Consider the following 21,687-nt stretch of genomic DNA (forward strand, 5'->3'; position numbering starts at 1 on the left):
CAAGGCCTGGAATAGACTGCCTTTGGAGGTGGTGCAAGCACCTACCCTGGAGATTTTTAAGAAACATTTGGGATCCTTAGACCCCAGCTGACTTCCTGCCCCTGGGGCAGGGGGCTGGACCTGATGATCTCGCGAGGTCCCTTCCAGCCCTGATGCCTATGAAATCAAACCAGCGGGAGATGTTGGATCATCCATTGTGCTGGAAGCTCCAAGTTCCCATCAGATCAAAGTTGCCAAGTCACCTCAAATATATAATAATCATAGCTGCCTGTTTCAACGGGTCCTTCAGAGGCTCCAACTCTCTAAGCTCTTAGAAATATTATTAGCTTTAGGAGCCACACCGTGCAGTTGCCCAAGATTTCCCTGCCTAATGGCCCAGCCTGTTTTTAAGCTCATCTCTGAATCTGAAATGACTCAACCACCGTGCGCACCCAGTACTTTGCAGTGACCGGCTGCACCAGCAAGAGGTTGGCTTCGTATGTCCTGCCTTTTCTAACCACGCCTCTGATGATAAAACCCCAACAGTTGGAAATCTCGGAAGTGGAGGGGACAGTGTCTCCAGCCCATCAATTGATAGAGTTATGGGAGGAAGGAGGAGCTAAACTTCCCATGCCTCTTAACCAGTCATGCAGGTTTGCTGATAAAACGGGAGCACAGCTGCTAATTGCACGCACTTTTACAGTCCAAGGCTCATCATGACCAAGCAACGAGTCCTACAGGTATCCCCTTTGCGCCCAAGAAATGCCATCTGTGTGGTGGGCACAGAGGTCTTCCTAGACATACACAGGTAAGACCTTCTGCCTTTTAATATCTGGGGATCCACTGGCTGAGAATTCTCTGACCCCATATCATTATGAGCGGCCTTTGGTACTTTGTGTTTCAACTACCTGCTAAAATAACTGTAGATCCAAATTGAATTGGAACCTGGGAAAGTCTAGATCGGATTTTTGGTCATCAATCATAATTTTGTATTTAGATTTAGAGGTTCATAGATTTCAGATTTAGATTTAGAGGTTCATAGATTTCAGAGACATCAGGGCTGGAAGGGACCTAACGATACCATCAGGTCCAGCAGGTCCCAGGAGGCAGGAAGTCAGCAAGGGTCAGATCACCCCAGTGAGATAGGCATCCAAGCGAGACACCTGGTCTCCTTGCTGCTGGGATGGCAGGGATTTTATAAAAAGGCACAATCATGTATCATTTTGTCCCAGAAAGGGCTACTGAAGGCATAAAAGGAACTCCAAAAAATGTCAACTCAACCACATGCGGTCGGAGACACCTAGAGATATAAAAGGTAGTGCACACCCCTCCGAAATGGGAGCTATTTCTGGCCATCAGAAACAGGAGGCAGCAACAATTCAGGATGAGTAACTTGTCAAGAATTGAACTGTGTTAAAGAATAAATATGTGCTCTGAGCTGATAGAAGCACAGGAAGACACCACGGTAGGTTTTAATAGGGAACAATAGGATAATTTATATTTCTTATATTACTTTACTGGGCAGAAATGAGGTTTGTTTGATATGCTGCTGAATTATTATAATTAAATAATAGCTATATTGCAATAGCATGCTCAGGCCAACTGCACATTAAATACTACTACAAATACAACATATTGCTAGCTATAGCAGTTAGAGGAGGAGGAGTAGTTAGTCTTTATACTGTTGTAGTCCAAGGACTCCGTAGTATAGGACCCAGTGGTGCAAGGGGCTCTATAAAGACCGAACAAAAGGCTGGTGTGCTCCAAAGAGCTTGTAGCCTATGTGATAAGATGATTGCCATAGAAATGTCAGCATTTACAAGTGAGTGCCATATTACTAAAGAGAAGCAAAAATGGTCGCTGGAACCCATTTGTGGGCGTGAGGACTTGACTTCAGGTGATCAGCACTGGAGGAAAGCTGAAGGTGATGCATTAATGTTGATCTTTGCCTGATGAAACAGAGCACTTGTCCAGTCTGTGTCCTGGCAGTGGATTTACCCACTCACAACTTTTGCCCTCACTGGTGGCTTTGTCTATCCCTACGAAGAGCGGGCTGGCAGACACGGAGTAAATGGACCGCTTTCTTCCCCAAGGAAATGCTGTAAAACAAGGCGAGGATACACACAGCTTATACCCTCTCTTCTGCCTCTTAAGACTACAAAGTAATAGAAATATAAGGTTGGGAGGGACCTGACTGGAAGCCATCTGGTCCAGCTTCCTGCCCAGATGTCAGGTTTGCTGCTTTTAAGCCATCCCAGACTGATACCTGTCAGGCCTCTTCTTGAAACCCTCCAGGAAAGAGGATGGCACAACCTCTTGCTCCGTTTTCCCATGAATGTTACAGGTTGCAAGCCCTCGGATCCCAGGACACAGTAGGGAATTGGAATAACTCTGCACCATCCAGCTGTTAACCATATATCTCAGAGGTACTCTCCTCCTGCCTATCCCCATTGCCTCCAATCATGGTCATGGTTAATCAGTACTAATTGCACAGGGAAAGAATGACAAAGAGCCCTTGGATATGACAGGGGCAGGGGTCCATATAAGCATGGTAGAGACAGACAGTTTGCACAGAAAGTCTGTGGCTGCCGTGCGTACGCAGGAGGAGGAGCGTCCGTGTTTCTCCCTCCAGGCACTGTGCACTTCTCGAGTCCTCTGTGCTAGCACCAGGAGCACTAGGTACTTAGCCTAATAGCATGTAATAAATCTGACATTTATACTTCAACAGCCCCACACACAGGAGGAGAAGCAGTTATACAAGTTTATAGGTAGATTTATTGTGTTTTCTCCATTCAAGTTCCAGCAGCAGCTGAGCGGTGACAGATTCATTCCTCTTTACAAGCAGCTTCAGGAACCCACACAAGAAGTGGGAAATAAATCCTTTAAATATTTTTCTTGTGGTTCATACTTTTGTCTGAGTAAGGAGAGGATGATAGAAATCACAAGCACAATACCTCCCAGTTTCACATGTAGGTGTTAATGGGTTAATTAATGGATTAGTCAGCTGTTGCAGGGTGCTCAGAAAGCATGAGATGCTATATATAGTAAATGCCAGACACTAGTACTGCTTTCAGACAGACTGTGCTTTTGCACTTATATAGCATCTTTGATTGAAGGGTCCCATGTATTAACATGGTTTAATAATGTCCGTGTTTAGGGACTGTGTTATCCTCACGGTATTGACTGGTGAAGTGATGGTAAGGTCCAAATTGTGGCAGCAGAGTACCTGGTGCTGGGCACTTGCATCCATATTTAAGCACCGGGTGGCCTTGTTTTCGGAGGTACTAATAAGCACCCATTGGCTTCAGCTGGAACCGTGGCCACTCAGGTCCAGCTAAAAACCCAGGCACGCATTTGTTTGTCCTCTTTCGTAGATCCTGTTTTGACAGTTTTGGCTTCTACATGATTTACGTTGTTCATTTTGGGCCCCCAATACAGAAGGGATGTGCACAAGTTGGACTGAGCCCGGTGAAGGGCAATGCAAATGGTTCAAGGGCTGGGGCACATGGCTTGTGAGGAGAGGCTGAGGGAAATGGGCTTATTTAGCCTGCAGAAGAGAAGACTGAGGGGGATTGACTAGCAGCTTCCAGCTCCCTGCAGGGGGGCTGCAAAGAGGATGGAGCTGGACTGTCCTCAGTGGTGGCAGCTGACAGGACAAGGAGCAATGGGCTTAAGTTGCAGCAAGGAAAGTTGAGGTTGGATATTAAGAAAAACTTTCTCACTAGGAGGGTGGTGAAGCACTGGGACAGGCTCCAAGCTCCTCTCTTCCTAGTTCAGGAATTGCATATTTTAACAAAAAACCATCAGGATGCTCAAGGCATCTACAGCTAGGTGATCTCTATGATAATGATTCACGTGCATTTATGATGGAGCACAGCCCAGCATTCACTTGTCAAGCCCAGGAAGGGCTCATCTTATGTCTGACATCTCTGGGATTTTTATCCTCTATGCTACAGGGATCCTTGTGCATATATGTAGCAGGTATAGGAGGAAAAACTGGGCCTGCAACTGAGCGCTCCTCAATCTGTTCCAGATCCATCCCAAGGGGTGCCACATCATTTGACGTCCATGGTACCTCTGGAGTCAGGGTCCACATTATTTATAACCATGACCTTGTGAGGGAACCTATGAGTGAACCACGATGGCCTCTGGATGCTAAGATAGAGATCACGATCACCATGGATTTCCCAAGCGAGACCGTCAATGATAATAAGGTTAGTCGCTTGCTGGGTAAGGAGACAGCCCTGAAAAATGTCACATTATCACTCAAAACCCTTTTCAGAATCAAAATAAAGTGCTGTGTTCACTCCAGCAGCTGCACAATTACAGATTGCTTTGTATCAGGGTAGCACCGACATCATACAGCTTCTACCGAATAGACTCAGAGCTAAGTACAATTGTGTAATTAATATCCACAGAATAGAAACAGGCTGATTATATGTAGCAAGCAAGTGTTAAGATGCTAAAAATTGTCTTCAGGGGCTGATAACAGAATCCTTCCGGCTGGTGCAGGCTGCAGTACAAGTGGGAACATCTTTTTTGCCTTTGCTTAGGTAGTGTCCTTATGGCAATGGGCCCATTGGATTTAGCCTCTGTCAGCCTAGAAAGGACACAAAACCTCTGCAATTGGCTTCACCTCGACTAAACTCTGTTCCATCAGCTAGCGGCCCAGATGTATATCAGCGCTTTCCTGAGGTCTGTCCTAAAATCCTTTTAGACTCAACTGAGCTTGTTGGTTACCAGTAATTTGTCCTTAATCCAAGAGTGGGGTTTTATTATTTGGGATCAATGTCCAACAGCTGGAAGGATGCAGTAGGGTCCTACAGTTTGTTAAGATTTATGGAGGATGGTCTCCATGCATCTGCCCCACAACCACACCAGATATTGGGTATGACCTCTAGGGCAGCCCAGCGAATGAAGAGACCTTACTCAAGAAAGATAACATAGCATGACACTGGGGCTTGTAGGGACTGGTAATGACCGGACAATGTCTTCACAGGTTAGGATTTCATACTATGGAGAGAACAGCAGTGAGCCTATAGAGACCGCTTGGTTGTACCTCACCTGTGTCAGTAAGTACTGTACAAACATCTGCCAAAATGCTACCCCCAAACATTGTTCTGTTCAGCAAATGGGGCAAAAGGATTTGCCCATCAGGCCTCTGTCAGTATGTCTACATGTGCATTTGTGCCGGCTTAAATTTACTGCACAGTAAGTGGGAATAGCAGGTGTTAAAGGACATTAATGCTGTATGTGGTCTGATTTGGGACTAAAGTTAGTCCCAAGTCAATCCACACGCACGGAGTTACTGCGCAGTAAGGTGTCTACACGTGAGTTATTATGCAGTAACTAATCAGGGATAAATTTGATACCTGCATCGTGTCTCAAATTTATGCTTAAGTCGGCATAAGTCACCATATTTACTGCGCATTACAGGCATGCATGTGTAGACATGCACCCGTACTGTATAGTAATTTCAGTTGCTGTGCAGTAAGTGTGCATGTGTAGATGTGCCCTGTGTATACATACCGTAGAAGACTGCACTTTACTCCCTTCCTTTTGAATAGCATAGAGCAAAGTAGATGAAAGAAAAAGGTAGATTTCTACAATATTCGTCTCACACCACATAGAAGCTGTCTGCTGTCTCATACCCCAACCCAAAAAATGTTCCGGGTCCCTGTCTCGTGGACAATGAGGCCATTTGACAGGGTAGGACACTAGATATAATATTTTTTAAAAGACTTTGGTGGCACTGAGACTTACTTTTCTAAGGCGTTAATTTGCTCCATCCCACTCTGATGTTTCTCCACCAGCTCTGGCCTTCTACAGTATTTCTTCAACACAAGTAAAGTTTTGATGTCTCCATACCCACACTGAAAATACCCCTCCTTCCTCCACCCTATGTGGCCTTCCTCCAGTAGCCAAATGCAGATATCCGAGGGACGGGTAAAGATGATAACGAATGCATTAAACTGCATGGCCAGGATCTTCTTGTTGAAAGTGGAGTAGATACCTGGAGAGAAAGTGAAAGCAGGAGGCAGCAGGAAAAGGCTTTAAGACAGAGATTCTGGGCAGAGATATCACCTCCTGCTCAAAGCTCGTTGTGTGCATGGAGGATGATGGAGTTGGTGCTAACAACCCGCTATGGAGGGCAAGTGTTGAGGATACAGTTGAGACAGACTTGCATTGAGTGTGCTCACCTTCTTGCCACCCAGGGCTAGTGACTTTCTTTGCTCCCTCTAATCTTTCAGGTGTTTCTCTGGACACTGACACAAACCGCACCGGGGTGGTGGAGAGCAGTGAAGCAGACAAGGTAAAGAGATGGGCATCATATTTTTATGCAAACCCCCAAATTTGCCCTTCCCCAAAGGACACTAGCAACCAGAGGATGACACTGGCAAAGAGGGGAAGGAGGTAGGACTGGCTGGCTGCTGAATCTAGCTTCGTCTCACCATTTACCACCCAGCTTCTCCTTGCCCTGCCAGCCCGTCTATGAAACCAGACCGCTGGCTCTGAGCCATCGTCTCCTGTTACTCCCATGCAGTCCCACTGAGGTCAGGATAGCAGCAGCTGCATAAGAGAGAAGAAATTTGCCTTTTTTGTTCTTCCAGTGAACTTAGAATGTGCTAGGGACTGAATCAGTCCTGGGGCTTTGCAAGCAATAACAAATGACCCCTTTGAAGCTGAGTTTCTGTGTTTCCAGCTTGTTATGGGGTTTTATTATGGAATATGGGTGTAGATTCGCCCTGGTCCTACTCTAAGAAAGCACAGGGAGAAGAATGTATGTTAATTATCATTACGTATGTTAATTAACGGGGTTGAACGAGATGACCTCCTGAGGTCTCTTGCAATCCTAACTTTCTAATTCTATTAAATATTTGAATCCTAGTGTAGATTAGCCATAATTATCTGCCAGAAGAATTGCCTGAGGTTTGTGGTGGATGCTTGAACACTGAGAAACTTTCCATCCTTTTGGGATGTATATAAAAAAAGATGTGTGCCAGTCCAAACAAGGTTTAAAGAAGTCCTGTGGACTGTGTCAGATGAGATGATTGCAGTGGACTTTACCCGTGGTATAAGCCATGTAGGTTTAATATACTGTGTGGTTTGGCTAAGCCTATTTGTTTAACATTACAACTTCTCTGCAATAGGATTTTAAAGCACACTAGCTAGGGCATGTTAAAGATGCATCCTCCAAGTCTGGAAGTGGTTTATAGGATTTTCTCGTGGTGCAGCCTTGGAGATGGCTGTATGGACACAACAATGCCCCCCTTCTCCCCAGCTTAGCAGATCATCATCTTCTTGTCACCGAGGCTGTCGCTGGAGGTGCTATAAGGAAGGTGGACTTCAAGCCCACCTGCCTGTTCGGCTTCTGTCCCATTTCCTTTGCGTTTCCTCAACAGTCAAAATGGACATGGGGCCCTGATGGGCACGGAGCCGTGCTGTTAGTGAACTGTGACAGGGACAGCGTGGGCTCCGGGGGCATGGACAGCACTCACCCGCGCGTGCAATCCTATGCAGGTACTCCCTGGAGAAGGGCTTTGCTCTCACTTGGGTGTGGGGGGAACTGTGAAGGTCAAACACAGCCAGATGTAGACCCAATTTTGATTTTCATGCATTGTGTACTGCTCCTGTGAGCAGGTGGAGACCTGAAATGACCTTCTGAATTGACCATTGTCTCCTGTCTCTCGTGGACCTGCCCATGTCCACCAGTCTTTTGCTTCTGGGGGCTAGAGCCTGCAGTCAGAGTAGGATACCGCTGGCACCCATGAGATCCACCAACTTGCTAGTTTGCTGCAGCTGGGAATGAACAGAAAATAAATGTTTGCTTGCTGGAATGTGTGAAAGCAGATTTCACTTACTTATATGTAAGGATCAGTCACAACCCTGCCCCTGCATGAGATTTAAAGTTGCTGGAGATGGAAGTGGGGGAAAATGCATGGAAAAAAATATAGGACCATGAAAAGTTTCTGCAGGGAGGGATTACGTATGCGGAGCCCTAGTGGGATCCCATCCTAGGATGAAGTGATGGGAAGTGGAGGAACATCTAAAACCTTCATCTCACGGCCTCATAAGAAGAATTTCATTTTCATAAGAAACTTGTTTGCTCCCTCCCTCCCTTCAACCCTGAGCAAAACCATCTCCCCATCTCCTCCCAAAATAAATAGGCATCTCAGCTATTCCCATTCCCTCTCTCCTTTGTAGAGTGGTGCCTAAATGAGAACCTGCTGTCCTCCTCTGTACAGATCCATGCGGATCTGTAACACTATGGACGCACTATTACAGGTATATACAACGCTGCAATCAGATCATGCAACTTAGCCAACTAAGCTCTGTCTACACATGAGTATGGGGGAAAAAAACCAAACTTTCAAGGCATGAGGTTGGAAGCCTCAACAGGTCACAGGACTCAAGACTCCCACCTTTGGCTCTCCTCTTTCCTAGATCTTCAGGATATGTCACTTATGATACTGCGAACGCAAGGCCCCAGTGCCCTTTTTGCTGAAAACAAATTGGTTCTTCAGGTCCCCGCGTCTGACGCTGATAAAGTAAGAGTTTTCCATGCTGCTGGTGAGTGCTTCGTCCCATCTGCTGACTGCACAATATCAAAGGTCCTCAACTACATACCTAAATGTGGGTGGGGATCAATATAGGTGGGTTGTGACGCTCAAAAGCACCTACATGACCTTCCTCCCATGGAAGTCAATAGATACAGCGACCTTCAGTTGCTTGGCAAACTCCAGCTTCAACTGGGAACCTGATAAAGGACCCGACTGGAAAAGCTTTGACCCCAGGGAGCGCAGTTACTTGTGCCGGTAGTTGTATGGAAGTCAGGGGAAGTCCTTAGAGGAGTGGCCAGCCCCTAGCACAAGCAAGGGTTTTGCACTCTGGGCCCAGAGTTTTGCTCAAGGTCACACAGCAAGACTGGAGCAAAGATGCATGCCTTAGGAGCCTTGGTCTAGTAATTTAAACATAACACCACCCTGCCTGTCGGGCATTTGCAAAACCAAAAGGTCAGGCAATATAAATCTCCACTTCTGTGTAGCTGATATGGCTCTGTCTCTGGTTTCTGAGGCTCTGCACTCACTCTGTTCACATCTCATTTCATTTTACTTTCCTGCTCCTTTCTTTCATTGTTCCTGTACAGCGAGGGGCTGACGGTCTTTGATTTCAAAGGTATTTCCTGGCTTCTGAGCTCCTCTGAGTTCTTTTGCTTTCACTCATTTAGGCTATTAGGTTATCAGAAGCTTGGGTTATTTAAAAAAAAATGTATACATGCTTTGTGTGAAGCAACCTGCTGAAATTTCAGAAGGGGAGACCTGCTTTTCAGGCTGGATCATCTCAGATGATGAATTAGGTTTGACATTACAGTTGCCATTGCTAAGTGTACATGGGGAAGGCCTAACTGCACACAGAGCCAGGTTTCTGTTGTAAAGAGGAGTGGAGGAAACATCATTGCACATTGCCATGCTATGTGATTGCCACCGTCCCCTGCTTTGTCACTAAATCATGATACGAATGTGCTTTGCAGGACAAGCTGGAGAGCAGGTGAGGCAGTGTGATCTGACAAAGCAAGAACACGGCACCCAGACCTCCCTGGGATCTAACCCTGGCACTGCCAACCCCTCCGTTATCGTCTTGGGCCCAGGCCCTTATACTGGAGTTAGAGATTTAGCAGGGAACAGGTTTATATTTACACACCTAAATAAATAGCTGAGCCCTGGCACTTCATACTGAAAATCAGGCCATGTATTTAATGGCCTGAATATGGATTTAGGTATCTTGGGAAAAAATGACTCGAGGGTGTGCATCCCTTTTTTTTTTTTTTTTGCAAAGAGAATAGTGAGCAATGCATTATACCCTGGAGAAGACAGGAGAGCCTCCCATCCTTGCATGTGCCATCCCTTCCTATCTTATCCCCGCTGCCTCTTCAACACTATGGCATGTATTCCTTTGTGTCCACAGGCAATGACTCCTACTCCCAGTACAAGCCCGTTTTGGGACCAGATAAGCTCTCCTATGTAGTGGACCATGCCAGCAGACAGGAGATTACCTTCTATGTAGAGGGACTGGCCTTCCCAGACCAGGACTTCTCTGGGCTGGTTTTCTTCAGTGTCACGCTGCTGGAGGTCTCCAGTGAGGTACGACAGACTCTAGGACTATGGGGAGAGCCAAGAACATGTCCCTTGGCTGCAGCCCTTAACCCAGTGGAAGAATGGTGGGAAGACGTAAACCAAGAGTGTTGCCATTATGGTAGGCCATGCTCCTAGGTACCCTTGCCACAGGAACAGGGCTTCAGACAGACTACAAGGCTCCAATTAGACCATCCAAGGGTAAGGGAAAGTCAGCACAGGAGTAGGCAGCCTGCCCTCTATGGAGGCGGCTATAGTGGGAGAAGTGACAGCTATAGATCAAACTATATGGTGAGCCCTTTAATTGCAAAGACATAATCAAGGGTGTTTTGTTGCAAGAGGCTCTAAGTCCTCTGCTGCAAATGCTCATCACTTCTGTAAGGGGCAACAACTCCCCCTTAAGCCTTGTCCCTGCTTGTGGAGCCTTGTATCGGAGGTAGGCAACGCACAGCACGGGGCATGGGGCTGTCATCTGGCAGTGCCATATCATCAGCCAGAAGCTGCATACGGGGCTAGAGAATTGCAGATCCAACTGTGTCTAGGTCTGGGCATTTAGAGGCCAAGCCCTGCTGCTATCCCAGGGACTGGAGGTTATTCATGAGTATTATGTGCCTCTTGTCACCCATAGAGTTTTCCAGACACTCCGGTTTTCACAGACACGGTGGTCTTCCGGGTGTCTCCGTGGATAATGACGCCGAACACGCTGCAGCCTCTGGAGGTTTTTGTCTGCAGGTAAGAGGGATGTTACTGGGGGTAGCTTGTTGTCACACTGCTTTCTGCAGCTCTAAAGAAGATGAGGGGAATGTGTGTATGGTACATCTCTCCACACAATGGCCTGCCTAGCAGATAACAGCCTACCACTGCTACCAACTAACAGGTGGACTCCTTTAGGTCAAGCCCCATAGTTGCATGCTAAGATGCCAGGTTCAAATCCTACAAATGACCTATGGAAGGTCACTAGCATGGTACAGGCTGTTCCTTCCCATCCACCCAGTCACCTTTGCCTGTGGCAGGGCAATTCATGCACCCCCAGGAGCCTGGAGGGAGTCATATATGAGCTCCCAGGAGAGCAGGGGATGCTTCTCCTTTATACCGGCTAAGTGTCTGCTGACTTGTGCCCTAGTAAAATGGTGATGAGGTGAGATAGGATCCTGTTTAAAATCAATGGGAACTTTGCTATTGGTTGAAATGGGGAAAGGATCAAAGCCTCGTGTGGAGCTATTGTTCTGGGAGGTTTGGCCCTCTGTGCGCATATCGACATGAGACGCTTAATGCGCAGTAGCCTAATAACACAGTGCAGTAGCGTGTCTGGCAAAAACCGCCGTAATACGCTGCTGCTGCTGCGTAGTAGGCTACTGTGCAGTAAGTGCCGCTAAAAAAATCATGCACTGGCACTTGCAAACTTCATTAAGCAAGTACTAAATTAAATGTGCAGTAACTACTGAACTCACAGTTAATGAACATGTAGGTGCACCCTGTGAGTACTACCCTCACCCATGACATGGAGCAAACTAAGCAGAAGAGCCTGTGAACAGATGCTTAGGTCACAGCTTGTGTCTCTCTCAGGGATTTCTGTGGCTGCCTTGCCATTAAGAAATCACTCTGCTGCTGCTTTTAGTTCCCACTCTTGATTTTTTATTTTCCTGCCAGCATTGAGAGAGATGCAAACCCTAATGTGGACTTCCTGAGTGCCATGAGAGCCCTGGTGAAGAAAGCCAACTGCAAGCTGACTGTCTGCCCTCAGCTGGAAAACCGGAGAGACCGCTGGATCCAGGTAATGGATGAATAATTGCGGCTCCTCTGTGATGCTTTCCATCCAGAGACATCAACATGCTTGGGGGGCACCACTATGTCACTCTTGCAAATGGGGGAACTGAGGCACAAGGAGGGGAAGTGACTTGACCAAGGACACAAAACAAAGCAGCGGGGGAGCTGGGAATGCAAATACCAGACCAACCCAGGCCACGGTCTCGGCTTGCACGCTTTCGGAGCATGGTGGCATTGCCCCACGTATCATTTCCCAGGTGGTGGAGGAAAGAGAGACCATTTCCCCTTCAGCAGTTCCACTTTCTGTCTGTCAGCAGCTGTTTAGCTAGCACAGCCCCGAGGGGAAGAAGTAGCCTCACGTACCCACACCTACCCCCAAGCTCTCTGCTCAGTGACTGCTATCGCAACTACCTTGCCTTTCTTTCTCCTTACAACAGGATGAGCTGGAGTTTGGCTACGTGGAAGCTCCTCACAAATTATTTCCTGTGGTCTTTGACTCTCCTAGAAACCGAGGGCTGCAGAATTTTCCCCTTAGGAGGATTTTGGTGTGTGCATCTTTACATTTTCTCTGGAACAAGATAGTGAAATGACATTCAGCTCCCAGAGCCGACATACCTAGAGATACTCGAGAAAGTCAGTCTGGCTGGAAGTGCATTAAACCACCCACAATAAATCCCCAAGTAGTTGCTCTCATTAGAATGAGAGTGGCTTTAATTTGTTTCTTCTTAATTTACTTTGGAAGTCAATTAAATGAATGGAAGTGAATTAAACTAATCAAACACTAAGGCCACTTTAATTCTGAACGAGAGCTGCCACATGTGGGCTGAATAGAGTTTAACAAAAGCACTTTAAATTCACACCCAGACTTAATTTGGATCAGCTTTCCTGACAGTCCCTGGGTGAACTACCCCACGGTGCCACCAAAACCTCTTGAGCCATGATGCCTCAGGGAGGTAGACATGATATCTTTTTTTAAACCAACTAAATTGTTGGAAAAATATTTTCCCAATGATTTCATTGGTCTAATAAGAGATATCACATCTACCCAAAAAACACATGCCTGACTGTGTCCTTAGACCAACACGGCTACAACCAGCAACCCTAATTGCCCCCGAGAGGCAACACTTGCTTCTTTTGAAGTCTCTCCGTGGGATTTGTTTGTGCATTTATTTCTCACTTGAGGTCTACAATGGGTGGATCATATTATCCAAATGCAGAAGTGGCATTAGACCTGCATTAATTACAAGGCAGACAAGAAAGGATTTCATAGTCATAAGAGTAGACAACGACTTCTCTATGGCCTCAGGAAAAATCCTGCACAAGACAGCTTCCCCCTTTGTTCACACCCGGTTTTCAGTGAAGTCCTGCCACTGGTTTCAATGGGGTGACATGGTTTGATGCCCAAGGGAGCCACTGGTATCTCACTTCAAGCTTCACTCGTGTTGGGCCTTGAAATTACTCACTTTGCAGGAGGGTCTTCCTTGGGTAACAGCTTCTTAGCCACACTGCCTACGTCCCCGCAGGGCCTCTGCCCTTTGCATTGGTTATTAATTGGAAAAGAAATTTCCATTTGACTCTCCTGGAGCCATTCACCAGCAAGGAGCAGAGCCCGAGGGGTTATACCGATACCCACAGCTTCATACAAAAGGCATTTGAAAGGTACCAGCTCACTTCATTGGAGCAAAGATCAACCACACGTGCAGCAAGAAGCAGCAGCCAGCTGCAGACTTGCTTTGCTCTGCTCCTTTGTTTTAAAAAGCAGAGGCCTGGCGGCACTCCTGTCTTCAGGGTATGTTTGCCTTCATACATGATTTTCAAATCCTCCCTTCCCAAGAAAAGGCGTATGTCTGGAGGCCACAATGAGTCAGGCAAGAGGGGAGGAATTTGAACCTGCTGATATTCTTTATATCACCTGTGCTGGGGCCCATTGCAATGCCTGGGGGGCAGCTAACATTCATTTGTTTGGCTCATTCTCATGTGTTTGTCTAGCCTGACCTGCTCACGGGTGGTTGGGCTTAGTAGCCCCTTATTCCCTCTGAGCCTGAGTCACAGCGCTGTCAGTCAGGGATTGCACCCCTGCCTGCCACAGTGCTGCCAGCTGGAGCATGGGCATAGCCTCAGCCTTAAGGACTGCTTTGCTGGTGGACTTGCTGGTTGACTTGTTTTACTTTGTTCCCTGCAAGGGCCCTGATTTTGGCTATGTGACCCGAGAGCCTCCCAAAAGTCAGGTGTCCGGCCTTGATTCCTTTGGGAACCTGGATGTCAGCCCTCCTGTGATGGTCCAAGGCAAGGAATATCCCTTGGGGAGGATCCTCATTGGGAGCTTCTTCCCCAGGTGAGCGGCAGGAGCATGTTCCCGGTTTGGCTACGTGGGTCCATCTTCTCCTAAGGGCAGTCCCCATGGGAGGCAGGATCGAAGGTGCAGCTGAGGGTACCAAAGAGCAACGGTGAAAGCTCCTGAATGGGGAGATGGTGATGGATGGGAAGCAGGAACAATGCAGGTCGGTTAACAGCTCGTGCCAAGACACCAGCAGAATGGCCTATCACCCCCCAGACAGAGGGCAAGAGCTCGCTGCCGAATTGCCGATACACTCAGGCGAAGAGCAGAGAGCATGGCACATACGTATCTTTCTTTCCCATTACTTCAGCTGCTTCAAGCCTTCGAATGTCTTATCAACACAGAAGCAGCTTTGCTCTCGTTAAGCAATTTATTATTAGCTTTCTGGGGAAAGACATTAAAGAAGCTTCAAGAATTGAAGCACTCTTCATCTGCCTGCCTTGAAAAATATGTCATGCGGAGCATTAGGGACTGTTCCTGGCAGCGCTGTGCTCTTGTTACACAGCCGCTTGGGACCTGACACTGTGCACTTAAGCACTGCATGATCCCTAAGTGCTGCACTGCCCCATGTAGCAGGATCACACCATATCCCTTGTCCAAGGGTTTCCCCAAACCCAGCTGAGCACATTTCAAGGGACTTGGGACACCAAACAAGGTGAGCTTGGATTCTCAGCCCTAGGTACAAGCTATCCTCAAAGTTGGCTGACTCTGGAGCACGGGCTAGGTGAACATGGCTTGAAGGAAATGCTAGTGGCAAGTGAAGAGCATCATCTGGTCCTGTTCAAGACCAGGAGTAACTGGAAGGCTCTTGGACAGCCCTCATTTAATAGGCCGTTGAGGCTGTGCTGCATTGGAGAAGAGCATCTCCAAGCAGCACCGGCAGGTCCAAGGTTAAAGCTAGCCTGCCAGTCTGTCTTCTTTAGCAAGAAGCAAGGATCTTTGGGGGATACCTTTCACTGGACCAACTGTAATATTGGGAGAGATGTTAGACAAGTTTCAGGGCACTGTTAGCAACCTCCAAAGGGATTTTAGCCTCTGCAGCAAGGAGATCTTGGTAAGGGAAGGCTGGGAATATAAGAGCAGAAGTGCAAGAAGAAGTGACCATCCCTTGATCTTTAGTTACATGGAGAGAGAAGGGCATCTCTGCACGTCGTATCAGGAAATGCTTTTTATCCTACAAAGGAAGCTGCTCTCAATATGGGCTGTGAGGATACTAAACCAAGCTCTCAAAGGCTGCTGGGAGCTCCTTGTAAGAGGACATCTGTGACTGTACCAAGAACTGGAAGAAAAATCCTGCTGAATGATTCCCAGCAAGGACGTCCATCCTAGCTAGAGAAAGGGCCAGATTCTGGAGCTGAGCGTCGTGATTTGACAGCAGCTCAAGCCAAAACCTCTGATCTGGGCTCTGCCAAATGCAGGAATGGTCCAGAAATGGACCCAGGACTGATTCTGCAATGCCTCCTAACTCTTGAAAACACTTGTTTGAATTGGTCCATTGATTTTTGGAGAGACCACTCCACTAGCGTGGACAGGACCTATGGCCTGTGGCCTGACATTTCTCATCCAGCAAAAAAAAAAATCACTGAAACTCTGCTATGATCTATTTTGATAGAGATCATATTTAAAACGGGGAATCTGTTGGCCCAGTTCTCCATGTCTCTGCCCTGTGAATAAATGAGCAGCGAGAGTTGAGCGCCAGTGCTCTGGTTTTAAACACCCCATGCTTTTTGCACAGGTTAAAGTGACTTCTTCAATTGTGGTCTGATATTCGAGCCTGATATTTTTCCTGATGACTCAGAAAAGGTTAAATGATTAGAGGAACTGGACATGGTTTCATCGTACATGGGAAGCCTGATAACTTCCCGTCGGCAGCTGCTATAGTCAGCCCGTACCAGGCTGTTCAGCGAGAACAAGAGGGCTGCAGCATAATAAAGAGCCCTTGTAGTGTACAAAGGAGTCTGTTCACCAAGACAAACAGCAAAACAACCCAATGCAAATCCAGCGTGGGGTCTTAAAGGAGAGACCATTGAAAGAACAGGCTCAGGCAGGCGTTTGGAAATGCTGAAGACGAGCACGGCTTCAAGGGCCAGAACCTTTTTGCTGCTTTTATCAGGAAAAATCTGGCAGCAATCTTTAGCGAGCGGATCGGGTGTTGGACCCCTGAGATCTAGTTGCAGCCTCTTTGCTGACTTGCTGAGACCTCAGGCAGCTCCTTTCACCAGGCAGGGCCTCAGGTTTCTCACTGTGTGCAAGGGGAATAGTTACCTCCTATCGTGGAATATATTGCGAGCCTTCGTGAAAAGCTCAAAAACATATCGAGATCTTCCAGTGGACATTATATAATACTTAGGGCTTTCAATTCACTAATAAACCCTCCAGCTAACTAATTAAATGAAGCCTTCGACCTGCTTTATGGAGGAGAGAACTGCAGGCGCTATAATATAGCACTGTGGAATTGATGGCAAAGGAGGCAGGTCGCAGCCTAATTGCACCGAGCAAACGACTACCCCGCAGTGGAGGTTGACGGACAATGGCTATAACAGTGTTAAATATACTAGTATTACTTTATACCTGATTTTTTCCTGGGGAAAACATTAAAATGGATCCAGTGTAGAGCTCTGTGACACCTGTCTCTTTGCTTTCACCAGCAGAAAGGCTCCTTATACCAGTCGAAAATGGCCAGGCCCTCAGATGAAAAAGCTTTAAAAATGTAATAAATAAAATGCTGGGAACTACTTTGACCCCAAACCAATCCCAATTTTACAACGTGTGAGGAGAGGGTCACCTGGCCACACTTCAGAACCAATCAAGAAAAATCAAAACCCCAAATAACTGGACTTCGATCACTTAATTATGGGTGGATCGTACATCTCCAGCCATGGAGGGACCTCCTGGGACTGGGAGCAGAGTGGGTTCATGGTCCAAAGAAACCTGACAGCACATAGGGCCATGAGACATGGGAAGGATGCGGAGACATATGGGTCATGCGACCGGACTCATCCTTTCCGGTGGAGGTTGCATCAGGGAGTGCAGACTAAGGCAGTACGGAGAACATTTCTCCCCCTGGTCACAGCACATCCCTTTGCTCAGTGGAGTTACTTGCTGGATGCAGCCTGTGGCCCTTTGAGTCCTGCTGGTGCTGCTAATATTCCCGGGGACAGGAGCATTAACACGGGCGAGTACTTATTTAAAATGCTTTTCGCTCACTAGACCACCCGTTGTGTTCTCCACCCCTTTCCCTTCTGCATCGTTAGGTCTGGCGGCAGGAGGATGGCGAAGGTGATCAGAGACTTCCTCTACGCCCAGGTGGTGCAGGCCCCGGTGGAGGTCTACTCAGACTGGCTGAACGTGGGGCATGTGGACGAGTTCCTGACTTTTGTCCCAGCCTCCGATAGGAAGGTACCGTGCCCAGGGTGGCAGGCTCGCCACTCCTTCCTCGCACCCTGTCAGGTGGCATTTGTCTTCTGCAGATGCAGAGGCACTCTGCAAAGGCTGGCAGGGAATTTAGTGGAAAACCTGGGTGCAGGGAAGGAATATGAGCTGCCCAAGTCATACTGTAAGTCAGGGGAAGAGCTGGGAACACAACCTGCAGTCTCCTGGCTCCTAGCCCCACACCAACAGAGGAGAAGAGTCATGGGCTGCATGTGTCCACAGTGGTTGAAGAGCCTGTATCCCTGCAGTTCGTAGCAGACCATACCACGCAGATATACGATTCCCGTGTGTGAAATCCTCTCCAGACTCTGAATCCCATCTTTCATCTGAGGCATTTCTCTATAAACATCAGCTTAGCAGAGATCCCTAGAAACTTCTCTCTTAGGTAGGTATATATTGTCAGTTTTACAGACAAGGAAAACTGAGGCACAGAAAGGCGACGTGGTCTGTTCGAGATGGCACACGCCGGCTTACTTAAAGGGAGAGCAGTGTCTCTGTTATCAGTGTCTTGCTGGTATCTTGTGCAGCCCAAGCTAGAAGCAGCAGCAAATTGTCTAATGAAAAACAGTTGCATTAGAAGAAGCTGCTTTGCTGAGACTGAAATGTTTTGCCCTGAACCGCTCAGCTTCTGGGGAGTCCAAAGGGGTCCCGAAGCTCTCAGCGACCAGACATGGCAGGACCTCCACGCTCCCTGGCCTGGACCTGGGAGCTCCCAGTTTCCTAGCAGGGAATCTAGAGACACAAGCCTCAGATGGGATGGGATCCCAGGGACTGTGGCTCCGGTGTCATCGGGCACCCCATTGCTTTCCTTGCCGTAAATCTGAGAGCTCTACACAAGGCTTGCAGCTCTGCCGTGGCATCGAGCACTGTCATTTCTGGGAGACCCTGCTATCGCCGGGGCTGTCAGAGCATAGGATCCCGGGTCTGCAGGAGTGGGGGCTACAAGCCCCGAGAGCCACAGATCAAGCAATGAGTCTCAAGGCTTCCAGGTGAGACCCACTGCTGACTCCCGGCTTCGGGGCAGGGAGCCTGGAGCCCTGCTGCACCTTAGAAGCAACGTGGTCCTGGATGGGGAGCGAACCAGCCAAACCCTGGGAGCTCCCCTCTGCAGCTGCTGAGCGGAGGGGACATGCTTGCCTTTCTCCTGCCACCTGGCTCTGTGGGTCTGCTGCTGGGGAGTCCACACCAACTGATAGATGGTCCCTGTCCCCAAACCGTTTGCAGTTTAGAAGTTGGATGAAGGGGAAACAGACCCAGAGAAGGGGAATGGCTTCCCCATTTTCACCCAGCAGCAGAGCCAGGTGTCCGGACTGCCACCTCCATGTCCTTCTCTGCTGGAGCTTAGAGTTGGTATCTCTTTGGTGCCCTTTTTTGCCCTAGTTGCATGAAAGTAGGCACCAATACCCCTGTTGGTATCTCTTTAGTGCTCTTTTTTGCCCCAGTTGCATGACAGCGAGTGCCGATACCCCAGCCCTCACCCTGTGTCTCTCCATTCAGGGTTTTCGGCTGCTCTTAGCCAGCCCCAGAGCCTGCTACCAGCTGTTTGAGGAGAAGCAGCAACAGGGTCATGGAGATGCGGCTCAGTTCACTGGTGAGGGGCTCAGCTGGGAGGTATTTGGCCTTGACAAGCCTGTCTGGTGGCCTCAGAGTTCATAAGCTCTTCTTATTGCAGGGCTGGCAGGTATGGCGATAATAACAATAGATGAGATCCTGGCTAATGAGACTCTGAGGAGGAGCAATAGATATGCACAGGTAGGGTTTCCCAACAAGCAGTGAGTACTCAGGGCACCTGATGGCATTTGTACAGTAGGCATCTTGGAGGAGATTAGCTTGGTGAGTGAGATATATGATGCTCAAAGCAGAGGAGTGATCTGAACTGAATCATGCCATGTTTTTGGATCTCACCCTGGCTGAAACAGCCCCAGACCCTGAAGAAACCAGATTTCAGGCTTCCCAACTAATTTGAACTAGAGGTGGAGCCATTCCCTGCATCAGAAAAGTGGGTGCTAAATCTTGCAGCAGCCTGTTCAATAAAGCAAAGGTGAAGCTGTGCTTCAAAAGGCAGCTGCACAAAAAAAAACCCACAGGGAGACTGTTTGGAAAGTCCAGAGTTTTGGAAAGTCCAGAGTTTCTGAACAGCCTCCTCCAATTATCGCCTTGGCAAACCTCTGCTCTCCAATTAGCTGCTGGGCAAATTAGCCTTCTCCAATTAGCCCCTTGGCAAACCTCTCCTCTGCCCGAAAGCCACATGCACAAAGAGGCAGCAGAAGGGAATATTTTGCTAGAGAAGAAAAGGGAGGTCGTGAGCAGGTGGCAAGTTGCAGCCTGCATTGCTGCAAGAGCGGTCCGTAACAGGGACGAGGGGGAAGCACGGGTAGAAAGTCCCCGGAGAGAGCACTGCATGGAGCAGTGGAGAGCACAGCTCAGCACAGCCACGGGCAGGAGATCAGGGCAGGCAAAGGGGGTCTTTCCATAGAGCACGGTGGTCCTCGGATCATAAGTATCCCTTCCTTATGGCCACGCTGGGCCACCTGGTACCAGGGTGGGAATGGGACAACACTGGCAGCATCTGGAAGGGCCACGATAGGTGACCGAGGAGCTGAGAAGGGAGGAGATGCATTGACTTACCCGGGTGGCTTCCCATCCCACAAAGACCTCAGCGCTCATGGCTGTATTTCGCTATCCAAAGAAACGCCCCGCCTCAGCCCCCTTCCTCGTGCCCACGGCTGCCCGTGGTACCTGTTTCCTCTCCAAACTCCTTCTCTCCAGAACTGCATTGACTGGAATCGAAAAATCCTGAAGCAGCAGCTGGGACTGAGCGAGGAAGACATCATAGACATCCCGCAGCTGTTTGTGCTGAGGGATTCCTATGCAGACTCCTTCTTCCCGGATTTGGTGAGCAGGAAAAGGGACTCCCGAAGGGGCTGAACCAGTTCCCTCCTTGACCTGCCCCTTCCTCTTCCTCGTCCCTCTGCTTCTCTTTCCTGTTCTGCATCTCTGCCAAGCTCCCTTCTCGTCCATATTTTGCTTTCTTCCCTGGCTTTCCCACATGATAAGACCTCTGCTGAAAGGTTGAGAAGATATGTAGCACGTGGGGTGGTAGCACACTGGAGCGAAGCCTTTGCGGGACCACGTTTGCCTCTTTCATGCTCCATCCTGTCCCCTCTCTCCTGGCTGCAGGTAAACTTGGTCGTCTTGGGGACACACCTGGGCATCCCCAAGCCTTTTGGGCCCATCGTCGACGGGCAGTGCTGCCTGGAAGAGAAGGTCCGCTCCTTGCTGGAGCCACTGGGCCTGACCTGCACCTTCATCAATGACTTCTTCTCCTACTTTGAGCTGGCAGGGGATGTCCACTGTGGCACCAACGTCCTCCGTAAACCCTTCTCCTTCCAGTGGTGGAACATGATCCCCTGAGCTGAAGGGTCTGAACCTTGCTCGGCCCCTCTGTTCGAACAAGGGATAAAAAGGTGCTAGCAAACTGGATAAAGGCCCCTGGAAGCTGTCGGTCTTAGAGGTCTTGTAAATAAAGATAACGCAGCCCAAGGAATCCCTAAGTTTAACTCACTGTAAGGTAGGTCTGCCCGTGCCTGGCATGGCCTTCCTTCAGGGTGCCAACACAACAGTCCCACCCACTGTGCATATGCATGCTCATCACACGCATGCTGGAGTACAGCACACGGTTGCACAGGTCAGCACACCTATTGCTCAAAACTCAACATCTTCCACGGGCCCTGCTTAGGGCTTTTTGGTTTAGCAAGAACTCTGCTTCTGCCCCATCCATACACCTAGCTCTGACTCGAGAGTGATTCATTAACTCGTCCCAGGTGGGAGACCCTGGGCAAGTCACTCCCCCACTTGGTGCTGCAGTTTCCCCTTCTGGGAAATGCCGTGTTTCAAAGGGTACTTTACGGTCCATGGATGAAATGCTCTATGTCCATACAAAGTATTATTTTAAAAACTTGGAAAAAAACATCTTTACTTTCAATTTCCCTGCAGAGAAGTGGTTTTTGCCTGGCTGAAAATTTAAAGCACATGGTT

At 48.4% G+C, this 21,687-nt stretch overlaps 1 protein-coding gene across 1 annotated transcript; it reads left to right on the plus strand.

Annotated features, from left to right (window-relative positions):
* Positions 1-532: 532 nt before the first annotated feature.
* On the plus strand, positions 533-21,687 carry LOC109314344 (protein-arginine deiminase type-1-like). The gene is given in 17 exon segments (XM_019541470.1): positions 533-643; positions 646-787; positions 4,013-4,193; positions 4,979-5,051; positions 6,231-6,292; positions 7,383-7,500; positions 8,425-8,550; positions 9,946-10,121; positions 10,741-10,844; positions 11,763-11,886; positions 12,317-12,424; positions 14,063-14,214; positions 17,472-17,616; positions 19,147-19,240; positions 19,322-19,401; positions 20,419-20,544; positions 20,830-21,687. Coding segments are annotated over 17 exon segments (2,079 nt in total). The 5' UTR covers positions 533-609; the 3' UTR covers positions 21,064-21,687.

This window comes from Crocodylus porosus, unplaced genomic scaffold, assembly GCF_001723895.1.
Source record: "Crocodylus porosus isolate Cpor-Errol unplaced genomic scaffold, CroPor_comp1, whole genome shotgun sequence".
In the NCBI taxonomy this organism is placed as follows: Eukaryota; Metazoa; Chordata; order Crocodylia; family Crocodylidae; genus Crocodylus; species Crocodylus porosus.